The sequence below is a fragment of the Triticum urartu genome, chromosome 1A (assembly GCF_056163025.1).
Source record: "Triticum urartu cultivar PI428250 chromosome 1A, HENAU_Tu73, whole genome shotgun sequence".
Lineage (NCBI taxonomy): Eukaryota > Viridiplantae > Streptophyta > Magnoliopsida > Poales > Poaceae > Triticum > Triticum urartu.
The window spans coordinates 589699244-589724847 of record NC_141873.1 but is presented as its reverse complement, the minus strand read 5'-3'; the positions used below and the strand labels follow the sequence as shown (position 1 = coordinate 589724847).

The 25604-nt window shown below is 44.2% G+C and overlaps 2 protein-coding genes across 2 annotated transcripts; one reads left to right on the top strand and one right to left on the bottom strand.

Moving 5' to 3' along the window:
- Nucleotides 1-4876: 4876 nt before the first annotated feature.
- Nucleotides 4877-5850, bottom strand: LOC147993191 (uncharacterized). The gene is made up of 3 exons (XM_087542506.1): nucleotides 5526-5850; nucleotides 5200-5399; nucleotides 4877-5084 (listed from the first exon to the last, which is right to left on the bottom strand). The coding sequence occupies exons 1-3, from the start codon at nucleotides 5622-5624 to the stop codon at nucleotides 4877-4879; spliced, it is 507 nt and encodes a 168-aa protein (XP_087398632.1). The 5' UTR covers nucleotides 5625-5850.
- A 15406-nt stretch (nucleotides 5851-21256) lies between these two features.
- Nucleotides 21257-22533, top strand: LOC147993190 (uncharacterized). Its single transcript, XM_087542502.1, has 2 exons — nucleotides 21257-21289; nucleotides 21427-22533. The coding sequence occupies exons 1-2, from the start codon at nucleotides 21257-21259 to the stop codon at nucleotides 22531-22533; spliced, it is 1140 nt and encodes a 379-aa protein (XP_087398628.1).
- Nucleotides 22534-25604: the final 3071 nt, after the last annotated feature.

Below are 25604 nucleotides of genomic sequence, written 5' to 3'. Positions count from 1 at the left end.
AACAAAATAGGTCAGCACCAAGAAGCGATGGAAAGATTTTTATAAATGATGCTAGTCTAGTTTTGACATTTCTGAACTTCTAGAAATAACTATGAATGTCAACAAGATAGTTTGTTCGACTGAACAGCTCCTTCCAACTAACATTTCCATGGAGTGCAAACTTTGTAATCATCTATGACCATGTTCATATCAACCTCCCTCTCTTGGAGAAAATTCATCCCCGACTTCCTTAGGTCAGCAAAATAATAACATGAGGACAATACAAAATATCTTGGCAAATAAAAAGTTGATGTGGAACTTTTAATTTTGATGGATCATTTATTGCCTCTTCGAGAGCGAATCGTTGGATTGTTGATGTACCAAAATATTTCTCTCTGATCTCGTGACGCCAATGTTTCAACAATTCTTAAGTGCATACCTCTGGGTTCATTAAAATGGATGATCTCTTCTTTTACCTCATCGAGTACTTCCATTCCTTGGTGAAAATCAACCTGCGAACATGCACCTTGTGTAGGTGTTTCACGTGCACAACAATTATTCTTGAATATCATCCTCCCATCGTTGTAGAAGGGCATCTACGCATGATTTTTGCATCTGCACATATTGCAAAGAAAGAGAGTTTTGTGAATCATTAGTAACATAATAATCTTCTGCCCTTTGACTTGGTGAATCACTCATCTCTTTGATATTGTGGGGAAACAACTCAAGCTCACATTTGGTGGATTCACATAACTCACTAATCCTCTCTCTTGGATGATGTGGTATATTATGTTGTGGTTCACTCATCTCTCTAATCTTGTGGCGGAATACCTGACCCTCACATTTGGTGGCCTCACACAACTCACTAATCCTCTCTTGCTGACTGTGTGGTATATTTGGGTGGAGATATTTCATTTCTCTAATCTCATGTTGAATAATTTGATCCTCATGTTTTGTGGACTCACTCGCCCTCACCATTCTTTTCACTCTCAAGTTGTGGGATTTTTGGAGTTGAACACTCTTCCTCACTTTTGGTGGAGTCACCCAGCTTGCTCTTCTTATCACTCTCAAGTTGGGGCATTTTTGGAATAGGACACTCTTCCTCACTTTTGGTGGAGTCACCCAGCTTGCTCTTCTTACCGCTCTCAAGTTGTGGGATTTTGGGCTATGGGCACTCTTCCTCACATGGAATTTGTAGCACATCTTTCATGGATATTGGGACAATAGTGGTGGTTGAGATGACAACATTAATGAGCTTCTCATGTGAACATAGGCTTTGAATCACTGAAGTCGGTCCATCAACCACGGTCATGCTTTGTGTTGGGTCTTTGTTGTGCCGACAAGTGCCACAATTTTGCCCTTGACCATGACGCACTTGTTGTGATTCATGAGCAGCAATGGCATGCGTAGGGGTTGCGGCAACATGCCCTCGAGCATGCCATCCTTGATGCACTTTAGGAGCAGCATCAACACTTCCATGAGCTGCACCATCATGCCCTCGAGCATGTCTTCCTTGCTACACGTCATGAGCAGCTAGCAGCGACACACCCACGAGCAGCAGCATCATGAACTCAAGCATGCATGTCATCCTCACTACACCTCATGAGCAGCAGTGACACGCCCATGAGCAGCAGAATCATGCACTCGAGCATGTTGTCCTTGATGTACTTCATGAGCAGCAGTGACACGCCCAGGAGCAGCAGCATCATGCACTCGAGCATGTCGTCCTTGATGTACTTCATGAGCAACAGGGTATTGTCGATGTCAAACCCCATTTACACCAACGAGAAGATGCTCATCAAGCATCCTCTCAAAGTCTTGAACAACAACAACACATAGCTGCTGCACATCAGCGCGGGTGGCCAAACAATTTTCTTCTCCATGATTCTTTCGATGCACACTTGATGTAGATCCTGCCATGTTAGTTACACTAGTAGTAAAGAAGCAAATATATGGTATTGCACGACCCCACCTCTTTCTAAAGTTCTTATGAGTTCACATTATATCGCGATTTCCTCGAATGTGTTAAAGCGATTGACAGACAGGGATCAAAGAACCGGCTTCAATTTTTGGTGGATCTCGGCGGGGTAAACAAAGGGGGTCTTGTGCTGAAATCAAGTTGATGCAAGCCAAGAAAATATGTGGATAGATCTGCTGGAACTTTGCACCAAGATTGAAAAACACACAACACACAAGATTCTGAAAATTTTATACCAAGCTGAAACTTTTGGATCTTAGACAACACTTGTTTTCTCTCTTGACTTTTTTTTGCCTCTTCTTTTCTTTCTCTTCTTTTTGCCACTTTTTTCTCTCTTTTTCCAAAGCACAACAACCAAATCTGAAAGTGACTACAAAGATGAACTTGGTGCAGATCTAAAAGATGAAGAACATGGAAGATATGCAACAATAAGATCTCAGCACCAACAAGGCTGGGATTTTTTTATGGGGCCTTGGACTTCTAGGACAGAAAATATATCATGAAAACACACAATTTAAAGGAATGATAGCAAGATAAACTTGGATAACAGACCCTATGGTGTCAATGAAGGCTATAACCCAGATGATATATAGGTGCAAAACCATTGAACGAGTTCATGCCCGAGGGTGGCCCGATCTTCATGTTGTAGGATCAAATTGGAAGGGATAACTAGCTACAAGCAGCTGGCATAACTAGCTTTATACTTACCAAGGTTGGATGCAACCGCACGTTGGGAATTGCTGACCGGAGCTATAAGAACTCGAATCCGCTGTCCGAACAATTGCATAACCACAAACCGGGATTAACCCACATAAAACAGCCGAAACCATGGAGAATGAATTAGGGGGAACGAGAGGATCCTTCTCGCGAACCCTGATGAACTCACAAGAGCAAAGGTAGTAAGGATATCTCGAATCTCTAGCAGTCTTGTTGCATAAGCTTGTAGCTGAATGGATTGACAAAAGGTTTCTAAAAGGATGGGGGAGATGTGGTTTTATAGCAGCGACAAGCCCCTTAGCTACGTGTGTGAAAAAGTTCAAGAAGTAACTAGCTTTGCACGGCTTCCTCATGGGAAAAAGCAGTCCACTTTCGGAGTTGTTGAGAGCTACTCGGAAATTCGTGAAGCCTTAATAACCTAAACACCTTCCACGAGAATGCCTATAATTTTTGACCAACAACTCCAAATGATGCACCATTATTTTGGGTTGGAAAGTAAATTTGATGCATCTTCTTTTGATGTACCCCTATGGCCCCATCTCTTCTTCAAATGGGTGTGACACATCAAAAGATTAGAGGTAAAAACCGACAGCAACATCTTCACTTGAAACTTGTTTTCTTCAACTTTGTTTCTTCAACTCGTTTTCTTCAATATCTCATAGGTTGTTGGATTTCTTTCATGTGATACCTAAATTCAACAAAAAACAAGGGGGGTGAAAGTATAGTTGTGTCATCAAAGTTACAAGATAAACTTAAGTTAGCATTCATCTGGTCATGTATTTGTTTAACACGAATCATTATGATTTCTCTTTTGATATCGGGGGGGGGGGGGGGGGTGTATCAATGGTTGACATGTCCTCACATCCTCCCCCTCTTGAAAATGGAGTCGTCCTCGACTCTAGTTGGTCATCACACAAAACAAAATAGGCCAACAACAAGAAGCAACACAAAGATTTTATGAAATGCACATGTCTAGTTTTCACATTTCGGAACTTCTTGAAATAAGTATGAATGTCAACAAGATATTTTGTTCGACTTAACATCTCCTTCCAACTAACATTTTCATGGAGTGCAAACTTGTAATCATCCATGACCATGTTCATATCAAGAAACCTCATCCTCTCAGCTATCTTAAAATTTAACCCTTCTATTATGCACTATTTGCGAATCGCCATGTCAGCGCGTGAAAGTAGGCCAGCCCTACCAGTTTCAGCGTCAAAACGGGCTAAGCAACCAATCAATATGATTTATGTTTACGCGCGGTGCAAATTGCAGAACAACAAAAAAAACGTGTTTTTACATGTGATGTCACAGTTTTGGTGGTTCTGTGCCATTCACTCAGCGTAGATGTGTTTTTTGCTGGCGTGCTTATTAGTGGTTCCTTCTGCCGCCATTGCCATGTTTTTTTGTTGCTCCTATGGTCAGAGCATAAATTTGCTTATGTTTTGTTCGGAGGATTTGCCAACTTGGATGGAGCTGACCCCATGGCAGGAGAAGAAGCAATCTGGAAAGTTTTTTTTCCAGTATAAAACGGTACGAGGAGGAGCTTTGCATGGCTCATCAGGCTGAGTGTGCCCCTAATCAGCTAGTACATGATTAGTTTAGGGGGGCACGGCCCTTACTTAACTGCCGACCACATATACTTCCTCCGTTCCTAAATATTTGTCTTTTTAGAGATTTCAAATGGACTATCACATACGGATGTATATAGACATATTTTAAAGTGTAGAATCACTCATTTTGCTTCTTATGTAGTCACTTGTTGAAATCTCTAGAAAGACAAATATTTAGGAACGGAGGGAGTACATTCCAAGCACCTGTGACCACAAACATGACAGCCCTAATTGATCAGCTCAATTTGACTGCACGCAAATTTTGACTATATATTTTGTGACATCAAACATGAACAAATGTTTTAGGTATTTGCAAAGTTTCACCAAAAAATAACAAAATGTTTTCTACTCTCGGGTGTAGTACACCTGAATTGCTCCAACGCAGAAAAAAACTAGGTAGATGGAACTAAAAACTCCCTCTCTTACGACTGGTTCAGTACAACAAATATAGAACTAAAAAGACACCAGCGGCAGCTAGCTAATAGTACATAAGTGGTTGAGCAAGATGAAAAGGAATTGCTGTAACTAGGTAGTAGTATAGTGGGTGGTACATGCATGGATCGATCCAGATGGATGGAGTTTGAGGTGGCTAGCGGCCGTTCCACCAGTCGTTCAAGTGGTGAGACAAAGTCTTGTTCCCATGCCACCACTCGTCCCAATCGTCGACCCAGTTCCTTCGTTTCACGCGTACCTCCTTGCTCACTTGATACACACCTTGCACGGCCGAAAAACAAAGGGTGTGCGCCCACACAAACAGTACGAAACGCTTGGCCAGCTCCATCCTTCGCCGCTGCCGCCTAATGGTTTCGGCCATCAAAGCAAAATATCAATAATGTTATACTTATTCAGATTCATATTACTTATCGCTGTTTTACTAGTGTAACTTTACTTATATATGTATATGTATGTTACCAATAGAGGTCGTTGGGTCTGGGTTCGACGTTCACGGAGAGCCGCTCCAGCAGCAGCCTGTACCGCCGGCCGTCTCTTAGATGGAGATCGTACTTGCTCACCAAGCCGAAGACCATGTCGTAGAGCTCCTCCTGCTTCCCGTCGATCTCCGCCTGCCGAAACGCCAGGAGCTTCTTCTCCTCCGGGGTGGCGGCATGCAACTGCGCGCCACCAACAAACGCCAATGCAATTCAGGTAATCTCCACGATCGACAGATACAGCGAGCACAAGATCGATCCAGATGCAACATGTACGTATTATGGATAATAAGATCAAGAATAAGAAACCTTTGTGTTGGAGAAGAAGAGCCGCCTCCGCTGATCCGACAACTGCTGAGTTCGCCGGAGTAGCGTGCGACCACCGAGCCTTAGTGCCGCCGCCGCCATGCCTCTTTTTCAGATTTCGATCGAGTTTACCTTTGTAATGATGCTCTGTTATTATATATATATACTAGGAAAAAGACCGACGTATGTACGTACGGACACGGACGTGTTCCGATCAGGTTCCCCCGTTTTTTCTTTGATTGATGAGATGAGATGGTGTAAAAAGCACACTTTTGCCTTGGTTTGCAAGAAGAACTCGCTCAAGCCCTTGATTGTTTGTACCACGCGGGTCAGCCATGCCAAAAAGAAATAAAGTAAGTGAATTCTATAGTATTTTTTTACCTCCTACTCCCTCCGTTCCATAATATAGTGCCTATAGATTTTTGGGGAAGTCAAACTTTGCCAACTTTTACCAAGTGTATCAAAAAAACTGTCCACATCTACAATACCAAACATGTACATTCTGAAAATATAACTCATGATGTATTCAATGATGTGCATTTGGTATTCTAGATGTATCTACTTTTCTTTATAAATATGGTCAAAGTTTGTAATGTTTGACTTTTGCAAAAATCTATAGGCAGATGGAACGGAGGGAGTACTAGTTTTACCGGTTGTTGTGCTAAGCAGATTTTCCATATGTTTATATCCAATTTATTTAAGTATAAGCTTGTGCCACTTTGTACCCTTTTTATTTATTTTTCTTGATCGCCTATTTGGGTCCATCATTCAGTGCTGACAGGGCTTGCCACGCCCATGATTTTTTTTCCTGGTTCGGTTCGGTTTCAAGCCATAAATGTTTGCAGTGCCGCGAGCAGATAACTCATGCTTATCAAAAATATGCCTCCTATCTCCCACCCCCACCACCCTCCGCCTCTACTAGCCCGGGATGCCTTTGTCGTAGACGCTGAATCCCCTCCGACGCTCCTGGACGCCCCTCCGTCGCACGCACACCTTCCCAACGGCATCTTGAAGGGCATCTTCCTCCGCCCCCCGATGGTGGCCGGCATTTCACGAGCCTTCTCCTTTCCCGCCAGAGGCCGACTGTTGGAGCCAGCGTGCCGCCTGAGACAGCCACATCCTCTTCTCCGCCGTCCTTGGCACACACGGCCGCATCAAGTTGCCTCCACCACCTTCACCGATCTCTTCGTCAGCGACCCCCTCTCCCTCTGCTAAGTCCACGTCCCGCCCATCCCCAACGAGTTGGTGGCCTGACGGGGCTATGCACCGGGGGTGGCTCATGAAGACGGACGGACAAGAGGCCCAGATGGGGCCCGTGAGCCCCATTGGAGGGGTGAACCGACTTACGGGCATCTCTTGCCTCCCAAGTCATGAGTATCTTATGTTGAAACTGTCGCGGTGTGCCGGCAATCCCGCGACAGTCCTAGAGCTTCGCGACTTGGCGAGGCAGTTTGCCCCCTCTATCCTATGCCTTGTTCAAACTCAAATAGAGGGCAGTAGAGTAGAGAAGCTAGTTGATACTCTAGGTTCAATAAAAGTTTTGCTATTAGTAGTTCTGGTCGAAGTGATGGAGTTGGTATCTTTTGGAATGGTTCAACAAAGCTCGAGGTTATTGGTTACTCTGAGTATCATGTGGATGTTGAGGTCGACTCACTGATTGGTACCAAGGTTGGGTTTACTTTCATATATGGAGAAGCACAGGTGAACAAGAGGTATACAACTTAGGACATGCTAAGAGGCATTGCTAGCTCGAGTGCTCTCCCTGGGACAGCCCCCTGGATACGCGTGGCCTTGCAGATATTGGTTTCCAGGGGAACACGTGGACGTTTGAGAAGAAGATCAATGGCGGCACTTTTACACGCGTAAGGCTGGATAGATGCGTCGCCTCCCCGGCGTGGTCTATGGTGTTCCCTACAGCAAAACTTGAGCACAAGAACTTGGTAACGTCGGCCCATGCAGCTATTTTACTGACTCTAGCTAACGGGAAGGCATGCTAGCAAGGCATGCAAGGTGGGATCTCGGCCTTGAAATATGAGATCATGTGGGAGCGTCACCCAGGCTTCTCGGATCTTGTATGAGCTGGCTGGATTGAATCTGAGGCCACCTCGGTTGCTGATTTGCACGGGAAGTTGGAAGGTAGAGCTTTACCACCGGGAGGAAGTGCCATGGAAACAAAGGGCGAGAATAGAATGGTTGGCCCATGGAGACAAGAATTTACTTCTTCCATCTACGAGCCAGCCAAACAAAAGCGTGAGGAATCATGCAGGGAGATTCAATCTCCCCATATTTGTTCTTGTTAAGAGCAAAGGGCCTTTTGTGCCTTCTAAAATCCAAAGATGAGTCATCTAACCTTCATGGTCTGCAAGTGACACCCTCATCGCTGCCTATAAATCACTTATTATTTGCAGATGACAACTTGATGTTCTTTAGGGCCAACTATGTGGGTGCAAATGAGATCAACCAGGTTTTGGATATTTATTGGCAAGCGACAGGGCAACCAATCAACTATGGCAAATCCTCCATCTTCTTCCGTAAAGGGGTTCCAAAAAATATTCAAGCTGATATCAAAGGTTTGCTTCAAGTACCCAACGAAACACTGAATGAGAAATATTTGTTTTTGAAGCCAGGCAAAAGATTTGCCATTTTCATTAAATAAGAGAGAAGGTTCAGACAAATGTCGCAACGCGACCAAAAGAAAAGACTACTCTCGCAACATGAGACTACTCAAATGCTTGGCCCCCGCCAAAGTCCACAGGTGGGCCTCCTCTTTAATTCTCGTGACGATAATTGTGGTCGGAGTCGCGGCGTTGTGAAAAATTCTGGCATTTCGTTCTTTCCATATCTCCCATGAGACAAGCATCATAATGGAGGCAAGAGCCTTTCTGTTATGATCCGCGTTGCTCACCGCCTTTTGCCACCACGTTCGAACCGAAACTTCATTTCGCCAACTCATTGGTGAGCAGTCGTGGATTCCCAGCCAAATGGTAATCTCATTCCAAACTCTATTCGTGAATCTACACTGAAATAGCAGGTGGGCAGCAGACTCTTGAACTTGCTTGCAAAGGGGGCAAAGGTTGCAATTGGGCCATCCCCGCCGAGACAAGCGATCGGCCGTCCAGACTCGGTTCTGGAGAACTAGCCAAGCAAAGAACTTGCATTTGGGAGGAGCCCACGTCTTCCAGATCATGGAAGTATTGGTATTGTAGGTGAGTCCCGCAAATTGCGCCAAGTAAGCTGAGGATGTCGTGTACTCTCTGCTGGTAGTGAATTTCCACGAAATAGTGTCTTGTCTATCTTGGCTTAGAGTGGCACCGGCAACCATCTCCCAGAGGTTGGCGAACTCCTGCAAGTGCGTCAAGGTGAGTCCCTGTGTGGTGTTAATATGATGGATCCAAAAATTGTTGTCCAAAGCCTTGCTAACCACACAGTTCTTCCTTTTTGAAATCTCAAAGATTTTAGGCGCGATGTCTTTGGGTCGAAAACCATTCAGCCAAGAGGATTCCCAGAAAATAGCCTTGTTGCCATCACCAATGGTAACCGTCGTGGCCGCTGCAAAGAGATCTTTATCCTTGTCAGAGCAAGGCGTTCCCATCCGGGCCCATGGTTTTGGCGGATCCGCCCACTCAAACCACAACCAACGGAGGCGTAGAGTAGTAGCAAATTTCTCCAGGTTGAGCACACCTAGGCCCCCATGAACTTTGGGCTTGCAAACTAGCTCCCAGTTCACCTTGCACTTGCCTCCCGTCACCTTATCACATCCTGCCCAGAGATAGGCACGTCTGAGACTATCAATCTTTTTCCTCACTTCTATAGGTAGGTCCAACGGGGTGAGGTGATATATCGCAATCGCCGTAAGGACAGCCTTGACCAGGACGATGCGCCCTGGGGTAGCCACATGTATGGCCGACCAGGGCGGGAGCTTCGCAGCCACCTTATCTTCTAGATATTGGAAGTGGATGCGCTTTAGTCTTGTAACCGAAAGCGGTAGGCCAAGGTATCTCATGGGAAAGGTGGCCCGGACCGCCGGGAAGGCCTGAAGAATCCCATCCAAATCGATGTTGGCACAACGGATGGGAGCCACCTGACTTTTGTTATAATTGGTGACCAACCCGGTAACTTCATCAAAAGAGCCGAGCGTGGATGTCAAGAACTGGATATCTTCCTTGATAGGAGCAACAAAGATGGCCGCATCATCGGCATACAGAGAAGCCCGCGTGGGGTTACCCCGGAGGGGGCGTAGTTTGCCTTGCTCAGTCGCCTTAGCTAAGATGTGATGGAGCGGGTCAATGGCCAAGACAAAAAGGAGGGGGGATAGGGGATCCCCCTGCCTAAGTCCACATCCGTGCGAAATGGGGTCCCCAGGCACCCCATTTAGGAGAACTCTGGACGAGGCCGTGGATAAAAGGGCGGAGATCCAGTCTCAAAAGCGGCTTGGGAAATTATGATGTCTCAATAAATCCATCAAGTAGTCCCATCTAACCGAGTCAAACACTTTCTTGATGTCTAGCTTGAAGAGCAAGGTCGGCGATTTGTTGCGGTGAAATCGACGTGCCAAGTTTCGGACATACATAAAGTTATCATGTATGCTTCTTTTCTTGATGAAAGCACTTTGCGTATTGGAAACAAGGTCGGACATGTGAGGAGCGAGATGTGTGGCCATCATCTTTGCAATGATCTTGGCAACCGCATGGATGAGGCTTATGGGCCTAAACTCAGAAATGTCCTCTGCCCCCTCTTTCTTTGGAATGAGGGCAATATTTGCCGAGTTGAGCCAGTGGAGGTTGGAGATGTGGAGGGTTGAGAAGTTGTTGATTGCTCTCATAATGTCCGGCATGACGATGTCCCAACATTCCTTGAAAAACACTCCTGTGAAGCCATCTGGCCCCGGTGCCTTATCACCGGGGAGATTATTGATGGCTGCGTGGACCTCCTCTTCGGTGAAGGGGTTGCCTAGCTCCGCAAGATCAAGAGCCGAATGCGGAATGCAATCCCAGTTGGAGTCCTTGGTACGCGGGGGGGCCTTCCCCATGGCCTTACAAAAGTGTTGCTGGATGATTTCTTTCTTGTGGTCATGGTGTGTGGCCCACCCATTATTATGTTTGAGACGGTGAATGAAGTTCTTCCTTCTACGGTGATTAATGCGGAGGTGAAAAAAATGAGTGTTAGCATCTCCCTCTTTGAGTAACGTGATTCGTGAGCTTTGCCTTTTCCGTGCTCGTTCAAGAACCGCCAAAGCCAGAACTTTCTTTTTCAGCTCCTTTCTAAGGTTCCACTCAGCCGGGCTGAGTGTCCTTAGCTCTTGCGCGACGTCAAGGCGAAGAATGATCTCGAGAGCCATCTGGAGCTGGATTTTGTGGTTAGAGAATATAGTCTTGCTCCAGGTTCGCAGCCGTTGGCTCGTTCGTTTAAGCTTGTGGAAGAGTGTCTGGTATGGCTCCGTGTGGGTCATCTCTTCATTCCAAGCATCAGTGACCATTTTCTTGAAATTAGGCATCCTGATCCATAAATTTTTCAAAGCGAAAGGTTTTTGGTCGCTTCGGGCCCTTGCCGCAAGCTAGTAGCAGCGGGCAGTGATCAGAGAGCGAGGACGATAGTGCATGAAGGATGTGAGAGCCAAAGTCAACATCCCAATCATCATTACAGAAAAAACTATCTAACTTGCTCAGTGTCGGGTTGGCCTGCTCATTGCTCCATGTATATTTCCTATTCTGTAGATGTATCTCTTTTAGCTCACATGAGTTAAGGGCGCTTCGGAAGCGAACAAGGCGACTACGGTCAACGTTAGAGCGGTTTTTGTCGCAGGCACGGTAAATCTGATTAAAATCACCTGTGACTAGCCATCTTGTACCCTGTTGTGGCTTCAGGCTTAATAGCTCTTGGAAGAACGCATCTTTAAGGTTGCTTCTTGTAGGTCCGTAGACCGAAGTGAATTTGAAGGAGGTGCTAGTGCTGACCAGGGTGATTTTTGCAGAGATACTAAAGTTTCCAACAGAGATATTGTCCAGCTTGATGTAATCTTCATTCCATAGAAGAAGAATCCCCCCTTTTGTTCCATTCGCCGGCTTCTCAGCAAAGTTCTTCAGTCTTTGGCCACCAAGGAAAGATGCAAGGAATGGGTCGACCGCTGACAATTTCGTTTCCTGGAGGCACACAAGGTTACACGGGGTAGCAGCAATGGTCTCGTGGACTGTGGCGCGACGATTTGGGCAGTTAAGACCGCGTACATTCCAGTTTAGAACTGAGAGACTTTCATTCATTGCAAACATAAACTACATCATTGCAAGCAGGCGGCGTACATACTTGCCTTGCCAAGGCAACAGCATCAGGTAGCAATGGATCATTGCTACAAACAGGCACCACTAACACTACGGACATGTCTTCATAACTTAGACAACTAATCATCTAAACTGGGCTACAACAGTAAGGAGCAGAGCAACAGCTTCAGGCAGAAGCAGAAGCAGCTGCCTCGGCATGGCCTTGGCCTTGGGGCTCCAGGCCAGCATCTCCACCGTGGTCCCGAAAAGCGTCTTCGACTGCTGCGGCAAGGTCACAGTCAAGCCTAAATAGTGCTCGGAGAGCAGCAATGGCGATGTCCGGTAGCTGCCCACGAAAGAGGGCCACATACTTGTTGATAGCAGCCTCAGTGATCATCTCACCCTCTTCCACCACTCCCATGCGCTGGCAAAGCAACCTCTCAGCCAGCTGAGCGATTGGCATATCTCTGTTCTTTGCCTGCAGTCTTGGGCTGCTACGAATCAGGTTCAGACCTGTCACACCCGCAAGAGTCTTCCTTCTGGTCGTTGGCGGTCTCGGTGGGGTGGAGTTGGGCGTCGGGAGGATGGCGGGAGGCAGTGGCACAAAAAGGGGGGTGCCAGCAACCTCGCCCTGCGCCAGCGAAATCGCAGGCACAGGGCTCATCTCTATTTGGTTTTCCACCGTGCAGATTGTCGGGGCAGGAACATGGAGCAGTGTGCAGGGGCTGGGAGGCAGGGAGCCAGCACGGTGCCGCTGCCGCACTGGAGAAACCCAGCCTGGAGGTGCTTCTGGAGTCACCGGGGAGCCCAGGCACGGAGCTGCCCGCCGGAGCCAGTCAGGGATCAGTGACGACGGCCTCAGCTCGATGATGTCACTGGAGGTGGTCCGCGGTGAGGGTGGCGGCGATCTTCCTCGGTTGTCCTTGTTGCGCTGGGTGCTGGCCACCTCGCAGGATCGCGAGCGCATGAAAAATATTTGGGTAAACTTTGTGAGTAAACCCAATTGCAGATCAAGCTCCACACCCTCTAAGCATCGCCGATGCCAGCATACGGACACATTCGATACACTAGAATAATGGGAGTATCTTGGAGAGGCTTGGAGAAAGGCTCCACTGCATATGGCTATCATTTATTTGAGCTGGGGAATACAACAGAGAAAAATATATCCTAGACCAGCAAGCTACCCAACAAAAAGTTCCCCAATTTCTAAACACAGGACTCCAAACAACCCCAAAGCAAACTCAACTCCAGAAAACCTCAAGCTAGCATCCTCGCCGCACCTAGCGACTGAGTTAGATGAACTAGGACCACTAATTATATAGAACGGACCGATAAGATACCAGAGTGCTAACCAAGCCCAGGGTGCAACATTCGCGAGTGTTGGTCAACACTTCCATATGGTATATATGCCTCAATTCCATGCACTCACTTTTTACTAAGCACTTGTAATTCTCAAATTGGCATCCTACAATCTCAAATAGCCATGAACGCAAAAGCTGTCGAGAAAGGCAAAATTGTCGAGGATAGCAATGAGGGACGGTCTGTAGAGACTGCATTCTGTTTGAGATATATGTTTGGAAGAAGAAGAAAGTCTGGCTGGGAGGTGTTCAAAGAATTGGATTGGCCATCTTGCAAAACGCATTTGCTGAGATAGGCCTGCCTTGATATGAGACAAGTACTGCTCATCCCATTACATTTTTCGATAAAGGGCAATTTTATTATCTCAAAATGAAGCATCAAGCGGATACAAAGCATTATGAGTAACACCCTGCCTTTGCATAACTAAAATGTACACAGCCAAATCCAAAAGTCTGACAAAAAATAATCAAATAAAAACCGACAAATCGGCAACAGTAGAGTCCCATAGACCGACACTATACCTATGTCGAAGGAGGTGGTGGATCGATCCGCAGGTTATGCTGCCACCCATGTTGGAAAAATACCTCCATAGCCACCTGCTCCAAATGCGTACACACTGCCTTGAACAGTGATTGATACTCCGGTCGTTGTAGAATAGATTACGTACGTAGCGAGTGCGTACACCGAAAAATAGCCTGCAGAGAAGAAGCATTTTTCCATTAAAAACTAAATCATTTCTACATAGTCAAAGCGACCAAATTAAGGCATACGCTCCCACTCTTATTAGCGTTTTGAAACTATTTGGAATACCGTCCAACCAATGATTAAATATATTGGCAACACTTGTGGGCGGATGCAAATTTGACGCTATTTGGATGACTGACCACGTAGAACATGCAAACTTTTTTTTTTCGATAAAGAACATTTCATTGAATAGATACCAACCAATGATCAAATATATTGTCAACACTTGTGGGCGGATGCAAATTTGACGCTATTTGGATGACTAACCACGTAGAACGTGCAATTTTTTCGATAAATGACATTTCATTGAATAGATATATCGAGGTGATACAATCGCATCGAAAGAAAACCCGGCCTCTGCATAGCTAGATGCACACAGCCAAAAAAGTCCAGAGTACCCTAAAAGCAAAAAATAATTCGATACAATGCCAATCAGAAAAACATGTCCAACCTAAGGAGTGGCAGATCCTATCCGTAGGTCACACCGCTGTCCATGGGGGTAGAAAACCTCCCTGGTTGTACGCTCCAGACGTGTAGACGCCATCATAAAAAGGTCCCTGTCCTCCGGCCTCTGCAGGATAGACCAAGTACGAAGCCATTGTGTACACACATGAATAACCTGCATAGAAGATGAGACACATTTGTTATTAAAAATCACATCATTCCTGGTAAGCCACAGTGCCCAGCATAAGGCTGCCGCTCCCACAAGAATATGTGCAGAAAATTGTTTATCAATACCCCGCAACCAGTCGCTGAACATGTTTCGTGCACTACGTGGTGGGTATAGATTCGAAGCTACTTGAACTATGGCCCAAACTGCCCGAGCGAACTTGAACTCAAAAAATAAGTGTTTAATAATAGACTCGTCATGTTGGCAAAAGACACATGTCTTGGAACCATGCCAGTTTCGTCGTGCCAGATTATCTCTAGTTAGTATGACTCCTCTGTTAAGAAACCAAAGGAACATCTTCACTCTTAGAGGGATTTTGAGCTTCCACAATTTCCTGTTATCAATCGGAACATCACAATGAACCATTGCATCATACATGGATATGGCTGAAAATTTGCCATTCTGATGCAAGTTCCATCAGAAAATGTCCGGCTCACCTGACAGTAGAATGTCCTCCAGGCGAGTGAGTAATTCATTCCATGCTGTCAGGCGAGGGCCAAAAAGGTCCCTATGGAAAGAAATATCAGGGTTTTCTTGTCCTAAAACTTGTTTGACTGTGACGAATTTATGTCTAACAATCCTGTACAAGCTCAGCTATTGCACCATTGGTGGGTTATTCCCTAGCCAGATATCTTCCCAGAATCGAACCTGAGAACCATCCCTAACTGAGATGGTCCCAAATTCGAAAAATAATTCCTTGTCCTTCATCACACTACTCCAGAAATGCGAATCCCCAGGTTTCCAATGAACTTGAGAAATGGCATTGGATCCCACATACTTGTTGCGAATGATTTCCTGCCATACTCCATTCTCAGTGAGTAGTTTGTAAATCCACTTGCTGAGAAGAGCAATGTTTTTAATCTCAAGGTCTTGGATTCCCAGCCCCCCTTGACTTTTAGGTCTGCATAATACGCTCCACCTAGCCAGTCGATATTTCTTGGATTCGTTATCGCATTGCCAAAAAAAATCTGGATCTAAAGTAGTCTAGTCGCTGGAGAACCCCTTTCGGTAGGTGGAAGAATGACAACATATATAAAACCATGTTTCTTAGAACTGAATTGATCAAGATCAATCGTCCCCCGTAAGACAAGAGCCTGGCCTTCCAACTGGCTAAGCGTTTCTCAAGTCTCTCTTCCACATGCTTCCACTCAACGATAGTTAAGCGCCGATAGTGTATGGGAATACCCAGATATTGAATCGGAAACTGCCCGAGCCGGCATCCAAAAATCTCAGCATACTCGGGTGCTGATTCTGCAGCATCGCCAAAGCAAAAAAGTTTGCTCTTAGGAAAATTAATTTTGAGACCAGAAAGTCCCTCAAAAGCACATAAGAGCAACTTGAGATTTCTTGCCTTATCTAGATCATGATCCATGAATAGAATAGTGTCATCCGCATATTGCAGAATAGATAGACCATCTTCTACCAAGTGTGGAATGACACCACTAATTTGACCGTCCAGCTTAGCCCGCTCAACAAGGGTAGCTAGCATGTCGGCCACAATGTTAAACAAAATAGGAGAAGCGGGGTCCCCTTGGCGAAGACCCTTCCTTGTCTGAAAATAGTTGCCAACGCCGTCATTAACTTTTATGGCCACACTGCCTCCAGAGACAAAGCTCTCTACCCAACGACACCATTTTTGTGCAAACCCCTTCATGCACAAAGTTTGCAACAGAAAGGGCCACTTAACCTTATCGTAGGCTTTTTCAAAATCTATTTTAAGAATGACACCATTCAACTTTTTTCGGTGAAGCTCATGTACAGTTTCGTCCAAGACGACCACTCCATCTAATATGTTGCGGCCTTGCATAAATGCTGTTTGAGTGGGTTTTACGACATGGTCAGCCACCCCGTTCAACTGATTAGTTGCGACCTTCATAAAGATTTTAAAACTTACATTCAGAAGGCAAATCAGTCGATATTGTTGAATACGACTAGCCTCCTTAATCTTAGGCAATAGGATAATTTCCCCAAAGTTTAAACGAGAAATATCAAGGTCTTCACCATGCAGTTGGTTAAACAACTGAACCAAGTCTGCCTTAATGACGTCCCAAAAGCATTGATAGAACTCTGCGGGAAAGCCATCTGGACCCGGAGCCTTGTTGTGTTCCATTTGAAACACCGCGGTTCGAATTTCCTCCTCAGAGAACGAGGAGGTTAGGGATTCATTTTCCGCTTCTGTAACTTGAGGAATGTCATGAGTAATGGATTCATCCAGCTGAAAAATTGATTCAGCTGAAGGTCCAAAAAGCTCTTTGTAATACTTAGTAATAAAAGTTCTAAGTGGTACGTCCCCCTCAATTCGGCCTTCCTCCTGGTCAAGAACGTGCAAACTTGCATTGAAAAAAAAAGGTGTTTGATTGTCTCGTCATGAGTATAAAAACAACACCTCTTATTCCCTTGCTAGTTGCGTCGTGCGAAGTTGTCTTTGATTAACACAACTCCCCTACGAAGATACCACATGAAAATTTTCACTTTTAGTGGAATCTTGGACTTCCAAATTTTCTTGTTATTACTCACTAGTACCTCAGAATATGTGAACGCAAGGTACATAGAGTCTACAGTGAAAGAACCAGATGTAGTAAGGTTCCAGCAAAACACATCCCGGCCTTGTGTCAGGTTAATCGAGTCTAACCTGGATAAAAGATTATGCCATGCCACAAGTCGGGGGCCAATCAAATCCCGCCTGAATGAAATATTTGGCGGGGATGAACTGAGCACCTGCGCAATAATATTATTCTTATCGCGAGCAATGTTGTATAAGGCTGGATATTGTTCTCGGAGACTGGCATTGCCTAGCCATATGTCTTCCCAAAAACGAATCTCCGACCCGTCCTTTATCGCGAAAGACCCAAAGCGAAAGAGATGTTTCTTTGCCTCCATTAGGCCAGCCCAAAAGTGCGTGTCGCCGGGTTTCTAAAATGCCTGGGACACCGCCTTTTGGCCTAGATACTTGTTGCGTAACATGGTTTGCCAAACACCATCCTCGGTAAGAAGTTTGAATAACCATTTACTGAGTAGAGCCTCATTCTTGACCTGCGGGCCATGATTTCCAAGGCCACCTTGGTCTTTCGGCCTACAAACCACGCTCCATTTGGCAGCCTGTACGTTTTCTTCTCCATCTCCTTGCCAAAAGAATCTGGATACATTGCTATAACTGTAAGTTTTAATATTTTCATGGCATATAGTTTTTCACTAGATACATTGCTATATATTATTGTCTGAATCTAAGTTAACTTACATGTGTGTTGACACCAGATTTTGGCACGGCGAAGAACTTAATTAAGAGGACCTCAAATGGAGAAGTGCTCAAAGTGAGAAAGTTCCGTATCGTCAAAAGGAAAAACTTTGATATTTGGGCCATAGTCATCTGGTCTCATCCCTAAGGCCGAAGTTGTGTTCGACGTACTCAGATTTTGTATCCAAAACACTATTTAGCTGATTACGCCCCCAAGATGGCCTCATATGGGAAATGTTTCTACACGGATTGTCTTCGCCTCATCGAAATGGTTGATTTTAATATAAAGATCGTCCCAATCCGAGGTCATATGCAAAAGTTAGAGCCCGCACAGTGCGGCCCTCCAATGGGCAAAATATGACGCCCGGAACCAGACACATGTGTGGGTATGTCTGATGAGCTGCGTCAATATTTAGCTGTTTTGCGCGAGAAATTTGGCCATGAATATGACCTCGGATCAAAAAACGTTAAACATGAAAGTTGTTCGCCTCGTCGAAACAGTCAAGATTGCTTTTGGGCTCGTTTTCATCCGAGGTCGTTTACCACAACAAAAAAGACCCGCAAGGTGCAGCCAGTTTAAACCGAACAGTTTTGGAAAGTTCGGACAAAACCAATCCGAATTTGACTAGGGTTTTGGACGTGAATCCAAACCTTTTCCTTGCACGGGAAGTCCAGCCGCCTCTTATATACCCAGGGGGTGACGGCCGATTGAACAACAACACACAATCGCAAAACACATCTACTTTTTACCCTAGTTTTACATCCCTCCTTTGTTCTTTCTCTCTCGTTCTTCATTCGTTCTTCGTTCGTTCTTCGTGTTGAAGGGCAGCGATCCTCGAGGCTCTAGGGGCGGGCGAACTGACCTAGGGCAGCCCATAGCCACCGCACGTCCAGACGGGGTCCCTCCTGGGCGCGTGGGGTTTCGGGTCCTGAAAAGCACCCGCCGGATTGCTTGCGTACCGCGCTTCCGGACGGGTCTCCTTCGACGTGAGCTGCGGTGCATCACCCTCGGCGTTGGAGGTACACGGTGACGTGTTCGTGTGCGAACACACTTTTTGGCGACTCCGCTGGGGAAGAAAGATCAAGAATCATCATCAACCATGTCGGATCTCCCCAAGCCCTCGGAAGTTAGCGCCGATAACATCATTAAGCCCGGTCTTGATGAACTATCGGATGAACATCGCCAAGCCTACGAAGCGCACAAGAAGCAGCGTGAAGAGGCTTTTGAGGCGCTCAAGAAGAAGCGCGAGGAGGAGGATTTGGAGGTGTTTCTTTCAAGTTTCAAGAAGGACCGTCAGGGCAATATCACTCCGGTTGGAAACGTCAATTTCCCTCCTCTCATTGACGAACAAGATGTAATCACTGTGAGTAAAGTTTTTTCTCCAGAGAAAGTGGCTGTGATTGAAAGACTTGTTAGTAAGGGTAATGTGATGGCATACAATTCTTTTGTGGCTAGTGCTAATGCTCAGAAAAATATGCCTCCATCATCTAGTGGTACTGTTGGTATATCTGAACCCTAGTCCGATTTTATCTATTTCATCGGCACCACCTATGCAACAACAATATAATATGCCATTGAATTTTTACCCTACTCAAACCAACCAGCTTGTGGCTCCACCTACATACTCTAATCCTATTATGAGTGTGCCCAATTTGGCGTCAACGCCGAATCACTTTGTCACACCATCCATAGGCGCAAGCATGTTTGGTCTTCTGCCGAATTATGGTTCGGCGTCCATCCCACAAGTTGCACCAATAGCTAGTACTTAGGTTGCTCCTATGTCATTGCCACAAACATTCGCATCTACCTCGGATCCAATTTTAGCTAAATTAAGGGAGGATTTGCATAAGATTTTTCTAGAAACTTTCGGAAACGAGCCGAAAGTAAAGAGTCGGGTGTACCAAAAGCCTTATCCTGAACACTTTGATGCAATTTCTTACCCTCAAGGTTATAAGGTTCCTGATTTTGTTAAATTTAGTGGTGAGGGTACGAAAACAACTTGGGAGCATGTGAGTCAGTATCTAGCACAGTTGGGTGAAGCAGGTTCCATGGAAGAATTGAAAGTGCGTTTATTTCCATTATCTTTAACTGGCACCGCATTTTCATGGTTTGTTGCTTTACCACATGGTTCAATTCTCTTATGGTCGCAATTAGAGCAGAAGTTTCATGATCACTTTTATAGCGGTGATAATGAGCTTAAGTTGTCACATCTTACATCGGTTAGGCAAAAACATGATGAATCGGTCACCGATTATGTCAAGATATTTAGAGATATAAAAAACTGATGTTATAGCTTGGTGATAAGCGAGAGAGACTTGGCGGATCTTGTTCTTAGTGGCTTGAAAACTCATATTAAAGAGAGGCTAGAAAGTTATGAGTTTTTGAATATTAACCAAGTCTTACAAAAAGCTATGGCTCAAGAGAGTCGAAGTAAAGAGGTTAATAGGTCCATAACTGATCGTCCTAGAATGCATATGGTTGAATACAATGATGATAATTCGGACGATGAGGTTGATGTCTATACTACTGAGTTTGTTTGGTCCTCAAAGGCCAAACCCTATACATGCAATGCTCTTAAGCCGGTTCGCAAGAATCGTGATGATGAGATGAAGTTCACTTTTGATATATCTAAGTGTGATAAAATATTTGATGCTCTCTTCCAAGATAAGATGATTAGAATATCACACACCATACCGCCGTTTGACGAGCTGAAACGGCGTGCTTATTGTAAGTACCATAATTCATTTTCTCATGCTACTAATGATTGCAATGTTTTTCGACGACAGATACAATCGGCCATTAATGACGGACGATTGAATTTTGCTGAGATGCAAGTTGATAAGAAGCCCTTCCCCATAAACACCATAGACTTGGAAGGGAAGAAAATGTTAATTCGGCCTAACATAGCCGAATCCGCTAATAAAGATAATGTTGTTATTGGTGAACCCAGGAATAGCAAGGAGGGCGACAAGGTCTTCGGAAGAAAGATTGTGCTTGAGAAGCAACCCGATGGCAAGGAAGTGTTGAAGATCACTATAAAAAATGCTACACTCGGGGGGCAACCACAAGTACAAGAGGATGCTCATGTTAAATTGATCAAGCCCAAGAATTCAGAAGTTGGCAAGTGGAAAAAGAATGAAACTAAGAACAAGAGAATCAAGCCAACTTTTGATATGTTGCTATCCAAATATGCAAGTCAAGTGGCCGGTTCTAGCTCTAATCGGCCATCCCATTCAAAGCATTCAAGATTGCCTCCAGAGCAAGAGTTTCAACGATATGCAAGGCCATATGGGTCATGGGCACCGACACCATGGATGTCACAACCCTCCTATGCGCCATATTACATGAGAGGCTTCAGTGGAGGATGGGGGCAGCCCCCAATGGCTCCTTATGCTTTCCATATGGGGTGGGCAGTACCTAGAAGGCCTGCTCGTGAGAGGCTTTATTATCCCACACAAGGCCGTTTGAGCTATGGTGCTAATCGGCCAACAAAAATTTCTACAAGTAAGGCCAATAAAAAAGTGTGGCGTGTTAAGTCATCTAATGCGGAAATTTCAGAATGCGATAAGCAAAAGGAGATCGAAAAGCCGGTTGTTGGTAATCTGGCTACTTCTAATGGTGATATTGTTATTATTCAGCAGGGTTCCATGGTTAGTGATCATGAGGCGAGCACAAGCAAGGCCAAACCAAGGGATCCCAAATATACTCAACCTAAGTGGTGTCCTCCTAGTTTAACCAAGACCATGAAAAGGAGATTAGAACGCATGAGGAACCACGAGAAGGTAGAGTACAAAGAGGAGAGGCAAAGGGACGAATTGTTAAGTAAAATTCGGCCCATGGCACTCACAAAACAAGTGTGGAGGCCTAAACAAAAAGAAAACGCAGATGCTTCTACATTAGCTACAGCAACTCATTCGCCACCAAAAGAGGATGATGCAACCCCTATTACATCATCCACACCACCTGAAACATCCCCTTCAATTGAGGAATCTTTGAGCCCAATATTCACATTGGGAGATGAAGATGAGATGGTGGATTATGAATCTACGCCGGTTCGGGAAGGTATGGAGATTAATATGGTATATTACTTACCTGCCGAGTTTCGTGCTATAGGTGAAGAAGGGGAGGTAGCCCAGCTGGATTTTGGTCCTAAGAATGCTATCTTCGAGAAGCCAAAAGAACCAGTGAAACACTTGAAGCCATTGTACCTCAAAGGTCATATTAACGGATCACCGGTTGCTAGGATGCTCGTTGATGGTGGTGCTGTGGTAAATCTTATGCCCTACTCGGTCTTCCAGAAGTTGGGGTTAGATGATGATGCATTGATGAGGACCAATATGGTACTTAATGGATTTGAGGGTAAAGAAAAGATAGAGGCCAAAGGTGTGATGTGCATGGAACTCACCGTGGGAAGCAAAACTTTGGCCACCACATTCTTCGTCGCCGAGGTGCAAGGTAACTATAATGTTATATTAGGCCGCGATTGGGTTCATGCTAACCAATGTGTGCCATCTACCATGCATCAATTCTTAATACAGTGGGTCGATGATGAGGTAGAAGTCATTCACGCAGATAATTCGGCTTGTGTTGCTTTGGTCGATGCATCGGTGGATTGGAATCATCTGGATGTTACTTGCTTAACAGGGCGTGACCTCTCGGAGTTTGATTTCCTTAGTGCTACGAGGACCGGATTCATTCCCATCTCTTTAAAGCCGATTGGTGGTAATCGGTTCCAGGGTATGATGTAAACAAGAAGTTAAACATGGCCAATATAGAAATTATCGCCCTAAGCACATAAAATGGCCGATGGAGTGCTGACATCGTTCTTAGGAAAAGCATCGTGCAAGTTACTTTTCGGCACACAAGTTTGCCGAAAAACAGGGGGGCATGTGTTGACACCAAATTTTGGCATGGCGAAGAACTTAATTAAGATGACCTCAAATGGAGAAGTGCTCAAAGTGAGAAAGTTCCGTATCGTCAAAAGGAAAAACTTTGATATTTGGGCCATAGTCATCCGGTCTCATCCCTAAGGCCGAAGTTGTGTTCGAAGTACTCAGATTTTGTATCCAGAACACTATTCGGCTGATTACGCCCCCCGAGATGGCCTCATATGGGAAATGTTTCTACACGGATTGTCTTCGTCTCGTCGAAATGATCGATTTTAATATAAAGATCGTCCCAATCCAAGGTCGTATGCAAAAGTTAGAGCCCGCACAGCGCGACCCTCCAATGGGCAAAATATGACGCCCGGAACCAGACACATGTGTGGGTATGTCTGATGAGCTGCGTCAATATTTAGCTGTTTTGAGTGAGCAATTTGGCCATGAATATGACCTTGGATCAAAAAATGTTCAACATGAAAGTTGTTCGCCTCGTCGAAACGGTAAAGATTGCTTTTGGGCTCGTTTTCATCCGAGGTCGTTTACCACTACAAAAAAGACCCGCAAGGTGCAGCCAGTTTAAACCGAACAGTTTTGGAAAGTTCGGACAAAACCAATCCGAATTTGACTAGGGTTTTGGACGTGAATCCAAACCTTTTCCTTGCACGGGAAGTCCAGCCGCCTCTTATATACCCAAGGGGTGACGGCCGATTGAACAACAACACACAATCGCAAAACACATCTACTTTTTACCCTAGTTTTACATCCCTCCTTTGTTCTTTCTTTCTCGTTCTTCGTTCGTTCTTCGTGTTGAAGGGCAGCGATCCTCGAGGCTCTAGGGGCGGGCGAACCGACCTAGGGCAGCCCATAGCCGCCGCACGTCCAGATGGGGTCCCTCCCGGGCGCGTGGGGTTTCGGGTCCTGAAAAGCACCCGCCGGATTGCTTGCGTACCGCGCTTCCGGACGGGTCTCCTTTGACGTGAGCTGGGTGCATCACCCTCGGCGTTGGAGGTACACGGTGACGTGTTCGTGTGCGAACAATGTGTTTCATATCTTTTATTATAATGATGTCACTTTTGTGATATATTATGTTTGTTATCCCAAAAATTTATATTTTTTTTTGAAATTATCTACTTTCTATTTATCAGACATTGTAACACATATTAGACTAGCAAGTGTTGAACTTAGAAACATTGAGTTTAATTTCCAACAATTCAAAATATTTAATATCCATTAGTTATCACAAACTTAGTAACATTATTTTATCGCTTTGTCCTTTCTCTTGGCTTAAAATTCTACCTGATTGGTCTTATACGTTTGTGGCAAAATATATTCCATCTTCCTTTGCTCTACATTTTATTTCCTGTGGTGTTCTACCCTCAAATACCGATGACATCAAGTATTTTTGTGGTTTAGTAAAATTTATAATTTTATTTTACTTATGTAAAAAATATTACTATATTAAACATATTTAACAACACAACTAAATTGCTAAATATTAATTATAGTGTTATTTGTTATACAATTCAAATATCTCTTAAAAACAAACTTGTGTTATGACAAATTGAAATTTAATTTGTGACAAATCACAAGTTTCTCTGTCGTTTAATTATGACATGTATAAATGTTTGCACCATTTTAGGCTGGATCGATAAATTTGTTGCCGGGAAGCTATAGAACCTATGACATAAACATTGTCGTTGGACGAATTACGGTGTCTTACCCCGATATACTAATGACACCAATTGTTTTAGGTTTATACTAAAGTTTTATACTTTCTACATCAATTACATACTAAAATTTGATATTACTTGATTAATCCTAGTTAAAATCACAACTAATTACTAAAATTAATCATAGTTTGTTTGTTATTCTCTAATGTATCTTAAAAACATATTTGTGTGATGATAAATTGAGATAGTATTTTTGTGAAAAAATGCATGTCTCTCTATGGATGAATTACGCCGTGTATAGATGTTTGCACCATTTTAGGCATGATCGATAAATATGTTGCCAGGAATTTATACATCCTATTATGATGCAAAAAATATCGCTATAGATGTTTGTACAACGCACAATTGTTTGAGTAAGTACATAAAACCCTTACAATATATATGTAAAATCCTGATTTTTTTAGTTCACAAAAATTGAAAGAAATAAAGAAGGGTCAATAAAATCCTAAGAAGATATTTATTTCCACAAGAATTTTAGTATGAATTAATATAAAATGAAAATATCAATTGAGTTTGACGTACACTTTCAGTTTGATGTACGATGTTTAGATTTAGATTTGTATTTGTTTGGGGCCATTTCTATTTTAAGTGTTAAACTATTTTCAAAACAATTCACTATTATTTTTCTCCTCTATGTTTACTATTGGCAATGACTTCACCCAAGGACGTATCTGGTACTCCGACACTTTACGGACTCCCCGTACTCCCAAATATAACTTATGGTAATAATAATAGTCTAAGAAAAATGACATCATAGATAGAATATATGTCAAGCATGTGGTAGAATTCATATCCAAATTGAAATGCAAATCATACAATAGAAAAACAAAAATATATGAATAGTAGAATGTTCAAACCGTTTCTTTAATTCTCCCTGGTACAATACAAGAGGTGAATTCTCCACCGATCTTCGTTAACCTGGATCTGTACATGATTGCCTAATTGATACAATTATATTAGTCACAATCTCTGGACTAAAGCACGGTCCTTTCTTGAGAGATTGATCTACCTGGTGGCCTATATTTATTTTAGTCCAAACACTTCCTACGTTCACTAGCTTGCATGACTTGAACATGCATGTCTGCTTCTAAACTATATAGATGAGCATATATTTGCTACCATGCCATCATTTATACGCTATAGACTTGATCTTGTTTTGTACAATGGTAAGGCAACTTTCACACTCACTCTACAACACTTCGTATA

Coding starts and splice junctions, on each gene's coding strand:
- LOC147993191 (XM_087542506.1), bottom strand. CDS start 5,624: ATGGCGGCGGCGGCACTAAGGCTCGGTGGTCGCACGCTACTCCGGCGA. Junction 5,400..5,525: donor TCTTCTTCTCCAACACAAAG/GTTTCTTATTCT, acceptor GGTGGCGCGCAG/TTGCATGCCGCCACCCCGGA. Junction 5,085..5,199: donor AGACCCAACGACCTCTATTG/GTAACATACATA, acceptor CGAAACCATTAG/GCGGCAGCGGCGAAGGATGG.
- LOC147993190 (XM_087542502.1), top strand. CDS start 21,257: ATGGTGCTAATCGGCCAACAAAAATTTCTACAA. Junction 21,290..21,426: donor GCCAACAAAAATTTCTACAA/GTAAGGCCAATA, acceptor ATTATTCAGCAG/GGTTCCATGGTTAGTGATCA.